The sequence below is a fragment of the Lepidochelys kempii genome, chromosome 4 (genome assembly GCF_965140285.1).
Source record: "Lepidochelys kempii isolate rLepKem1 chromosome 4, rLepKem1.hap1, whole genome shotgun sequence".
Taxonomy (NCBI): domain Eukaryota; kingdom Metazoa; phylum Chordata; order Testudines; family Cheloniidae; genus Lepidochelys; species Lepidochelys kempii.
Genome location: NC_136383.1, coordinates 26,847,748 through 26,859,180, shown reverse-complemented (window position 1 = coordinate 26,859,180; position 11,433 = coordinate 26,847,748). Strand labels below are relative to the sequence as shown.

Below are 11,433 nucleotides of genomic sequence, written 5' to 3'. Positions count from 1 at the left end.
GGGAATGTTAACTAATGCAAAGCCCTATCATTTGACAAAGGTTCTGTCTATACTGCAATTTCAACCATGTCAGGGGAACTGTTACAACAGCATAGTCCCTCAACAAGTTTAAAATATGCTTCAGTCTGGCAGTGCAGGCAAGATCAAACCATGCTACGGCTTTGAACTTTGCAAGGTAGAAGCACAAATCAGGAACAGAAGTTAAAATGCAGTTTGGTTCTCTCTGTACTACAAGACCAACATGTTTTATCTGTTTTCAGTGAGAGGAGGATGAGACCAGATTTCTCCCTACTCCCTGCCTGGTTGATCTTACGATGTACAGGGGCCTAGGCCAAAAGTACGTCAAAAGTATTGAAAGCAGTGAGAGTTAGAAACCTCAGTACCTTTGAAGATATGGGCCTATGGGATATGCAAACAGAAGATACAAATTAAATAATAAAGAAGGAAATAATGCTTCCTTAATAAAGGGACTTACTGTAGCATGAACACAATATGTCTGATGGCTAGAAACCATACATCTTCAGAAAAGATACGAGTGTAGGTCAGAAACGTACAGAAACAAGATAACGTGAGTTCCTCCTTAGAGGGGAAAAATATTCTTCTGGTTGAGGCTCTGCACTAGCAGTGAGGAGATCTGTGTTCAGCCTTCCTCTGAAACATTAGCCATGTCTGTCAATCAATCAATTTCTCTGTGCCTCAGTTCCCCAGCCATAAAGTGGACATAACAATTATTTCTCTTACCCTTGTCTATTTACACTGTAAGATTTTGGGACGGGGCCTGTCTCTCACTCGGAGTTTGTATAACACCCAGTAAAATGCAGCTGGCCCTCTTCTCAGTTGGGGTTTCTAGGTGCTACAAAGATATAAATAATAATATTGTGCTAAGGACAAGAAGACATGTTAATGCACAAAGCAGCTTAGCTAATATGGAAACAGGGTCTCATAGTGGGAAGCGTCAGGCAACCTTAATAATAGACAATGCTACCAGCCCTGTCCATAATAAAAGCAAGCAGGCTTCACAGCCTGGACACAGATGCCTATAGACAGGTTGCCCCATTGTCTTTAATAGGTATCAGTACCATTACACAACCCCAGTTATCAGCTCTAATCCCTTTTCTTTACAGCTGCTAGCATCTCTTAGAGCTTGTCTGTACAAACACTTAGTTCACGGCAAGGTGGGGTGTAAATCTGCCTTGCACTAGCCTGGTGTGCACTAAATGTCTGTTTGGACCTTCCTGCCATGCACTAAAAGTTTCCTAATGTGCTTTAATCCACCCGCTTTGAAACAGAAATAAGTTAAAGCACAGTAAAAAAACTTCTGTGTGCAGCAGCAGAGTCCACGCAGCCACAGTGCATTACAGACTAGATTTAAACCCCATCTTGTCACAATTTGTTTTCATATAGAAAAGCCCCTAGACCAGTGGTTACCAAACTTTAACAACCTGTGAACCCCTTTCACTAAAATGTCAAGTCTCACGAACTCCCTCCTAAAAATGAATATTTCCATGGATTTTCTCCTTTACCTGAGTATAAATTATAAAAGCAATGATCTTGGAAATATAAAATTTGTTTTTATGACATGCTTATTACACACTTTTTATTATCATTACAGTATTTTATTACATCATGAAAACGGCAACGCTCTTCCAAGATCTCACTTTCATAGCTTGTATCACTTTGAATAAGCCTGTTATAAGACAAGGCTCCTAGGTTTCATTAAGGAGTAACAGATGTGAAACAGCATGAAGGTATTTAAGAAGCCAACTCAAAGAGTTCCTCCTACACAAGCATTCAGGTCTTGAGCAGTCCAGGCAAACAACACACGTTACAACAAAGCTTAAACCTGTTCTCCATAATCATTTTAAAAACAATACTAGCTGCCTATTTAATTTTAAAAACAGCAAAAATTATCTACCTCCCTTTCCATTTCTTATAAGAAGTCTTGAAGTTTAAATCTCCTCACTGTGATAGATATGCTTGCTTTGATCTGCTTAGCCCTTGGAAGTCCAGGGGCTCCGGGCTGCGGGCTCCGGGCTGCTGGCCCCTTGCTGCCCGGAGTCCCAAGGGAGAGCTCTGGCTGCCATTAGGGAATTTTTTCCTGAGACCCCCCCTGTAACATATCACAAACCCCAGTTTGAGAACCATTGCCTTAGACTCAGCATTCAGTACTTTACCTCTTTCCCCATGAACCTTTAATTTTTAAGGGACATTTTGCCTCCTTAAAGGGATCTCTTCGAATTATTATGTGACCAATCAACACCCATCATTCAGCCATCCCCTTGAAACAGCTGAATAACTCTACTCCCAAGAGGCAGTGTAGACTCATTATAAAAAGGGAGTCAAGCCAATTGTTCTAGTATTGTGTAATGAGAGAGGTTTTAGGAGTGCATGCCTGTAAGAACATGGATGTGGTAAGGTAATCTTATGTCATACAATATATAGTGTTTGGACTTCTTTTGTTCTTGTGCAACATTTTTGTTTACAAACTGGTCTCTTATTCTTTGTTTATCTAAGTAGTTTGGCCTTTACCTTTAGGATATTGCTAGTTCCTTTTTCAATGTATCCTAACTTTTTGTACTATATCTTAACTCTAAAGTTGAAGAAAATCAGCACCACAAAAGCCTGGTATTCCTTTCTCAGCATCTCCTAGACATGTTTCCCTATGGGTTTCTGCCTTTCCGAGCATGATGGTGGCACTAAGTTTGATTGGGGCTCTAGGCACTAATGCAATACAAATTTATTAAATACATCTACTCCCCTTTGTAGAAGGAAGGACTTACATTTATTAAAGCAGATGAGTCTGAGTCACACTTAAATTCTATTCATAAGCTCTCACACAGATTGTGTTTTGTTTTGTTTTTTAAGGCAAATAACTATTCAGGACCAGCCCTGTAGTTGTTCACTCTTATTTGGGAACAAGAATGCCTTGTTCACATTTAGTTTAACCAGTTCCTGAATATCTCCATGTGTAGACAAGCCCTTAGACAAGGGTGTTTAGTGTTCCTCTTGAAAATCAGGCCATAAATGTATTTGTCACTTTACTTGTTTAAAATGACGATACTTGCTGTAACAATACTGGTTCTGGTGGGACCCAACTGAGAGTACCAATTCAGGACAAATTGCTTAAAGCTGGGCGGTTACAGCCCAAGGCTGGGGTTCCTTTGCACACCATGGCAAACCAAACCAGCCAAATAGAGAAGACTTTGGTTTTACCCCACTGGCTAACCATAAGCCACACAAGTAGCTCCCTTAGACACTCCAGTTTCCCAGTATCCCCACCAGTGCCACTCGTTATGGGGACGAATGGTTATGAAAACCAATACCCCAGTACAAGAAAAAAAGTTCTCCCGATCCCAAAGCACCAAGCCCCAGACCCGGGTCAATATTCCAATCAGATCTTACCCACAAATCACGCTGTTACCAATCCTTTAGAATCTAAAGGTTTATTCATAAAAGAGAGAAATATAGATGAGAGCTAGGATTGGTTAAATGGAATTAATTATATACAGTAATGGCAAAGTTCTTGGTTCAGGCTTGTAGCAGTGATAGAATAAACTGCAGGTTCAAATCAAGTATCTGGAGTACGTCCACAGCTGGGATGGATCATTCAGTCCTTTGTTCAGAGCTTCAGTTTGTAGCAAAGTTCTTCCAGAGGCAAGAAGCAGGATTGAAGACAATATGAATGTGAGGCAGTTGCCTTTTATAGCTTCTTCCAGGTGTAAGGACACCTCTTTGTTCATACTGTGGAAAATTACAGCAAAATGGCGTTTGGAGTCACATGTGCAAGTCACATGTCCATGCATGACTCAGTTCTTTACAGGCGGCAGTCATTGCTCACATGCTATCTTGAATGTTCCCAGAAAGACTTCTTATGTGGATTGGAGTCTCCCAAGGTCCATTGTCTGTTAACTGTTTCTTGACTGTGCACTTAATCTGCAAATTCCTTTCTTAAGAAGCTGACTAAATGCTTTACTAAGGCTTCTTAGAATCAAAACACATTGAGATACAAGTACATAGCCAGTATTCATAACTTTAACTACAAAAATGGTGCACACATACAGACAGCATAATCATAATCAGCAAATCATACCCTTTCCATAGACACCTTACACGACAACCTTTGTACAATATTTGCTGCAAATATACAACAGTGGTTGCAACAATGATTTATACGGTCATAGATTACGTCAGTAACGTCACAATTGCCTATCTCGCAAGTGTGTTCTGTCTGTCCAGACTGTCAGCTTTTCATCTAGAGATCAGTCTATGTAAATGCAAAGTTGTGTTCGAAATTTATTGTATCTGAGAAATAGGATGTGGATCCCATTAAAACTAACATTATAATATAAAAAGGCAGGATTCAAGTTTGAGTTGTCGGGAATGCAAGTTAGGTTTTAAGTACCTAACTGTACAACATCAATGTTGCATGAAGATCTGCACTTGGTTTTTGTTTTTTCCCCTTCTAAAAAAACCAACAAACTTGCAAGTAACTCATTGCAACTGGGATTTGAAACACGCATCTCACTGAGGTGGGGCTCAGATGTGCTGATGCAGTCTACTTTGACACACACTTCTGCAACATGGCAGCTACATCTTACATTTTTGTTTTTTTGGTTCTGCCTATAGTGAAATTACAATTGTGGGGCTCCTGCTATAACATAGCCCATCTATATGCAATGAGTGGGGAAGGAACTGATTACTAAACAGTTAAATAGTTTACTTAAGCATGGATTATTCTTGCAGTGTCAGTGTGACCTTTTCTATCCATATTTTGGAACCTCATCAGCCAGGCTCATTGCACTATGGACTAGATTTACAAAGAAACTTTGGCATAGTGATATTCAGCTTCACAACACTTAACTTCTAGGCAATCAGACAATCACTGGCATTCACAAAGCCTGAGTTAGGTGCCTAGGCTCCCTGTGGGATGGATGGGGAGAAGAGCAAGCATTCTAGGCAGCTCCGCTGCTACAATAGCCATGGGAGATGCCAAGTTGAGAGGGAGGGTGTGCTAAGCCCTACCCCTCTCTTAGAACTAGATGCTAAAACCCAGGCTGCAGGGAGGTGCTGCCTTCTCCCTGTGGGATTCTCTGCTGCAAACCTTCTTTTGGTGCTCTAGCAAGAGGCCTGTGAGGGGCATGACCTCCCTCATAACTTTTAGTCCAGTAACTAGGTTTCCCATCTAGGATGTGGAAGACCTGCAGTTCAAGGCCCCCCACACACTCCCTGCAGGGTAAGAAGGGATTTGACCTGGGCTAACTGCTGGACAATGGGGTATTCTGATAAGGGGCTCCCTCAGTCTCTCCCATTAAAGCTGTCCAATGTGGATAGACAACCTTTAAAAACAAATCACTGGAGCAAGAAGACTGGATGTTGGGTGTCTCACCTACAGGTGAGTGCTCCAACCACCAGGTTGGCTACAAAGTCATTTTCATACTTGGACTTTGCCCAATAGCTCAGTGATTAGGGCACCCATCCATTATATAGGAGACGAAGTTCAAGTCTCTGCTCCAAATAAGGCAGATCAGGGATTTGAAAACAGGTCTCGATCATCCCAGGTAAGTACCCTAACCACCGAGTTATTGGCTCTAATGGACGTGAATGTTGACACAAGAAAGGGCTGACCTGCCTTAGGCGCCTCACTCCAGAAGAGGATTCGTGGCTGTAAATCCTGAGCCAAGACAGGCATTTAACTCATTTGAAGAATTTAGGCCCTGCCCCTTGACCTATCCTACTGGAGAGTTTAAGCAACTCCTGTTCAGATTACCGGTTTTTTTGTGAATCCCATTCATAGGTACTTAACTCTTCCCATGCACTGGATGCCTCACTAGTGGCGGAGAATTCCACTGTATGGCAGGGTATACATAAAAGTTTATCTGTGGCTCTAACCCTAGGTATCTAAAGAGGCAGACGGGCCTGGAGGGATTATCAAAAGTACCTGGGTGCTCAATGCCCATTGACTTCACTGGAAATTGAGTGCTCCTCTTTAGACATCCAAATACCTTTTAAAAAAATGTGCCTCCTTGTCACCAGAGATGCTTAGCACAACCATCACAGTCTTCTCCCTCTAAAATAGAATGTATTATAAAGTGCTGTAATTGTCAGATAATTGCTACTTTCACTAAGCAAAGTACGTTCAGGATCCATGTAGAGTAATTTCTTACAAAAATAAGAAGCTCTGGTATTGTAACTTATAAAAACGCACCCATCACTAATTCTTTGGGGTGTATGTACAAAAAAATATACTACCCCCTTTGACCAAAGTTAGTGACCCCTGCCTTCCCCCCAGAACATTACTTCAGCAAATTCCAGTATTCTCCTCTCCCAGGCTAAAGTCTGAAAATGACCTTATCTTGCACTGATAAATAGAACTGGTTGACTTTCCCATCAGAATACTGATTTGTCAAAATGTTAAACATTCTGCAGAGATGGTACAATTTTGATGAAGGTTAGATGAAAAGCAGGCCGGGTTCTAATGGAATCCTGCCAGGTTTTCTGCCTGGTGGACTGATGAGGACCCTGGGAGTGCTGGCTCCCAAGCTCATGGCCCCGTGACAGCCTGAGTATCCAGGATAGCCAGCCATGGTAACTACCTCTGAGACAGGGGCTCCATGGTTTTTCCTTTTTTATGGAGAACTTCAAAATTTAAGCTCTTGTTTTAATTCTGAACAAAATCAAACTCTGAGGTAAATAATCCTGTCTGAGGATTTCAGTTTCTCAGCACAGCTATCTAGTAGGATGGGAAATGAATTCATAAATCAAGGGTGCTTCACGGAGAATATCCTGCCACTACATGTTCCAATTTTGACAGCTGACTTAGGTACATAGGAATTGCCATACCAGATCAAACAGTAATGTCTTTGGTCTCCTATCCTGTCAGTGGTTCATACCAGGTCATTCAAAGAAGATGGCAAAATGCCTAATGGAGTTATGGAAAAATCTGTCTAGGAAAGCTTTTTTTCTCGCTCCTGGTAAAATGTCTACAAGAGGTTTTAGCTGAGTTTGCCAAATAATTTTCACTGAAAGTTTGGGGGACTTCTTGTGTAGACCTACACAGAGGCTGCAATAAACAGTCAAAGGTTTGAGCTTGAGAAGCGTGAGCAGTGAGAACCCTTATTAATGTTAACTCAATTGGAAACACTGTCCTTGCCCCTCAATACATGACTGGAGCCCTTATGGCCAGGGTACCCTGTGGCTACAACGGGTAACTGTCCTGAGACTCTTTGGAAGAAATGGGAATGTCTTAAAGAAATCCAGCCTCAGGCCTGAGTCTGGGGTAAGCAGGCAGCAGCTGGGCAGTCCCTGCAACAAACCCTGTTGTGGCAGTGAAGAAATGTATCATGGCCAACTCTTGCAATAGCTGGTATCATCTTTAAAGTCCTGGCCCTTGGAATTATGTGATTACATGAGACTCTCATTGTCTTTTATGTCTTAAAAGCTGTTTCTAGCTGCCCTGTTCAAGGGCAGAAACCTAAAACGTGACCTGTGAGCACTCACCAGGCTCAAGCCCCAAGGAAAATAACACGCACCCTTCCCCCGGCCCCCACTAAGCGTTTAATGCTCCTAATTTTTAAAGGTTTCAGAGTAACAGCCGTGTTAGTCTGTATTCTCAAAAAGAAAAGGAGTACTTGTGGCACCTTAGAGACTAACCAATTTATTTGAGCATCAGCTTTTGTGATATGCATCCGATGAAGTGAGCTGTAGCTCACGAAAGCTGATGCTCAAATAAATTGGTTAGTCTCTGATTTTTAAAGCCAGCACCAAGCGTGGGATGGAGGGGGGGGGGGGGTGACTCATGCTTTCTGGACGCCAGAGTTTGGTAACGCTGCTAGCTGCACCAGCATGCCCCCCCCCCCTGCGCTGAGATAAGCCCGTGGGGGGGGGGGGGGCGGAGATGGCTGGAGGCAGGCACTGGCCAGAGGCCCCAGCTTCCCCCAGGAACGGGTGTTGATGGAACAACATGAACCGCGCACCCACCACGCCCGAGAGCCTGGAAGGGTGACGTCACTTTAAGTGTGGGCGGAGTCTCCATGGAGGAATGGAGTAGCGGGTTGCCCGCTCCTGTCAGTCAATCAACACTGCCAGCCCCTCTCCATCGCGGGCATATGATTGGTCCTGGCGCCTCAGCTACGGCCCCCTCTCCACTCTGCGGTGATTGGCTAGTCGTGGGATCCGGGTTCCCGGATGTGGGCACGTTGGGCGGTTATAAAGCGCTCGCGGAAGGCGGGAGCGGGCGCAGTTTGAATCGCGGCGGGTGCAGGAGTGGTGGTGTAGTTGGGCACGCTCGGTGTGTGTGGGACGCTCGCTCTCTCCTACCCCACCCCGTGTGGACCTGCAACAAAGCTCATAATGGTAAGGGAGCCGCGGAAACCGGCCTCGGTAGGGCGTGCGGCTGCGTCGCCTTGGGGCGGCAATGGTAGAAGCTGAGGTGAACGAGCCGCAGCGGTGGCGGGGGGGTGGGGGTAGACGCACAAGAGGTTAACGAGTGGGTGGTAGCGGTTGTACGAGTGGGAGGTGCTAGTTAATGCTAAACCTGTCGCGTGGGGCGGGGGGGGAGAGGAGAGGGTGGTGCACGCGCACTAGTGCCGCCGCCGGGGGTGGGGAGGGAGAGTGGTTGGGGCGCATGCGCTCGAAAAGCCGTTCGTGTCGCCAAGTGTGGAGGAGTAAGGTTCGCGCGCGCATTGGCGCTGGCTAGAGGTTGGAGGCGCATGCGCGGGGTGGGCGCGTGGCGCGTCTTCCGCTCGCACGTAGGGCGCTGGCTGCCTTCCACACTGCTTGTGGCGTGTGCTGCTGCTCACAGTCTCTCTTTGCGTTAGGCTGGCGGTAAAGCTGGGAAAGACTCTGGAAAGACCAAGACGAAGGCAGTGTCCCGATCACAGAGAGCCGGTCTGCAGGTGAGGACTGGACTAATTGTCAGCTTACAGCATACCCGCCCCGAAGAGGGAGGGGTTTGCTTGAGGGCCCTCCAGAGTTAGAAGGGAACGTGCCTTTTATTGCAAATCTTGTGATATCTGGTGGTTTATTTTAAAAGCCCCAGCTCCTCACATGTGATTACATGATTAACTTCAGCTCCTTTTCCTCATCTTGAGACAAGAATGCCAAGTTTTTATGCTTTCTGGGCAGAACCTCTAGTGTCCTCGTTTAAATCTAATTATGTAATCTAATCTCTATTTTGTGAGAGGCTGACGCTTACCCCTCAGATGACTGGGTTTGGCTGAGACAGGCCTCCAGCAAGTTTTGCTGGGGAGGGGGGACTGAAAGTATGCTATAAATAGCAACAGGCGCCACAGACCTCATTATACAGAGGATGATGGGATAGCCATGCCAGTGTAATCTCAGATGGGATGGAGATCCTGCTAGAAGCACACTCAAACTGTTATCTTGAATGCAGACATACTTGTGCCATATATCCAACATCAGCTTGGTCTTTTTTTTTTCCCTGCCTGGCTGTTATACATATGAGGTGTAAGGATTGCAGCTTTACAGGCACTCTTACTGCAGTGATGTCTGCAACATAGTCTTATCTATTATGATCTCTTGCAGTTCCCTGTTGGCCGCATCCACCGACATTTGAAATCTAGGACTACCAGTCATGGACGTGTGGGGGCCACAGCTGCTGTATACAGTGCTGCCATCCTGGAGTACCTGACAGCTGAGGTGAAGTTGATGATGGGGAGATGTGGAAGACAGCTGACACTGCTGGAGCTGCATAATGACCAGGGCTGCTTGTATTCTGTGATCATGGAATTTGTTGTAGAGTTGTGCTCTAGAACCTCTGCTTCAATCTTTTGTTTTACAAATTCACTTTAGTTAGCAAAAATGTAAACTAATGTCCCTGAGGCCTGGTCTCTACTAAAAAGTTAGGTTGAGACAGCTACATTGCTCAAGGGTGTGAAGAATCCACACCCCTGAGCAGTGTAGTTATGTACACCACAGAATAGATTGGCTTAATGCTAGGTCAGTGAAAGAGGTCGTCTGTTGATCTAGCTGCTGCTTCTCCAGGAGGTGGATTACCTATGCTGATGGGAGAACCCCTCCTGTTTGTGTAGATCATGTCTACACTTGAAATGCTGCGGTGACAGCACAGTAGCTGTGTTGCTGTAGCATTTAAAATGTTGACAAGGCCTCATCAGTGGACCTGAAATTGGCTTTAAGATGTGAGCTACCCCAGTCATGTCACATGGAGGGGCATGGACTCCCTGACTGAAATTGTGGGACTTGCCATTTTTTCCCAAGATGCCACAGAACTCTGCATTTTTGTTGCAGAATGAGTATCTTCAACTATAAGCTCACTCTTCATTCTCGTCCCTTCCACAAGAGAATCTCACAAGGCAATCAGTAAACCCAACTTAATGGTGCATGCTACAGAATGTAGTTACACAAGGCCCTGATGACACTCTGTGTAGCCTAGCCTATGGTGCCTGCCATATATTGTTTCGGAAATGTCATTAACCATTGTAATCTGTGCATGATGGGTAGGCACTGAAAGTGCTTTTGTCTGCAGGTTCTTGAGCTGGCAGGAAATGCATCCAAAGACTTAAAAGTGAAGCGTATCACTCCCCGTCACTTGCAGCTTGCAATAAGAGGAGATGAAGAATTGGACTCTCTCATTAAAGCAACAATTGCTGGTGGTGGTATGTAGCTGCAACTCAATACTATTCGAACTAAACTTAAAGTCAAATAGGTTTCTTGCTGCTGATTGCTTTTTACAAACATCATAATACACAAATAGAATACTGTCTTTCAAATGATACAGGGAAAATCAACTTCAACCTTGCCTTAATCTTGTGTTTTTTATCTTAGGTGTAATACCACATATCCACAAATCTCTTATTGGAAAGAAAGGACAACAGAAAACTGTCTAAAGGATACCAGTATTCCTTGTTATCTCAGGACTCTTACTACTAAACAGTTGTCCAGTGTTGGTGATTCCAGTGGACTGTATCTGTGAAACACAGTTTTGCCTTTTATAACTCTGAGAAGCTAAAGCTCACTGAGCATTCTAACAAACCAAATTTCTGCATTGAAGTCTTAACCATATTTAAGTGTTACCATGGCTTCAAAGAAGCTGTTGTATCTGTAGGGGTTTTTGATTGAGCTGACTGTTTTAGATCTGTTTGATTTTAATGTGAAGCAGAAGTTAAAGGAAATGTGTGGTTTTGTACAGACTCTTGATCCACTTGAGTGGAAGTATTCAATAAATGTTATATCGATACTAGTCTGTGTATTTGCTATTGCTATGCTTTTTGATAGCACCTCTTAAGACTGATCAGACCCAGTTCTTGACCGAGGAAATGTATGTTCTGCTGCTATAAATTGTAAAATGCCTTAATTTGATTCAAGCAAGCTCTGTTGGCAGAATCATTCTGCTTCAATTCTGATCATACTTAGTGACCCCTTATGATCTGTAACTAATCAAGCAATGTAGATTGT

General features: G+C 44.1%; 1 protein-coding gene across 1 annotated transcript; it reads left to right on the top strand.

Moving 5' to 3' along the window:
* Positions 1-8,166: 8,166 nt before the first annotated feature.
* H2AZ1 (H2A.Z variant histone 1) lies at positions 8,167-11,218 on the top strand. Its single transcript, XM_073340790.2, has 5 exons — positions 8,167-8,352; positions 8,817-8,894; positions 9,544-9,657; positions 10,505-10,634; positions 10,804-11,218. The coding sequence occupies exons 1-5, from the start codon at positions 8,350-8,352 to the stop codon at positions 10,863-10,865; spliced, it is 387 nt and encodes a 128-aa protein (XP_073196891.1). The 5' UTR covers positions 8,167-8,349; the 3' UTR covers positions 10,866-11,218.
* Positions 11,219-11,433: the final 215 nt, after the last annotated feature.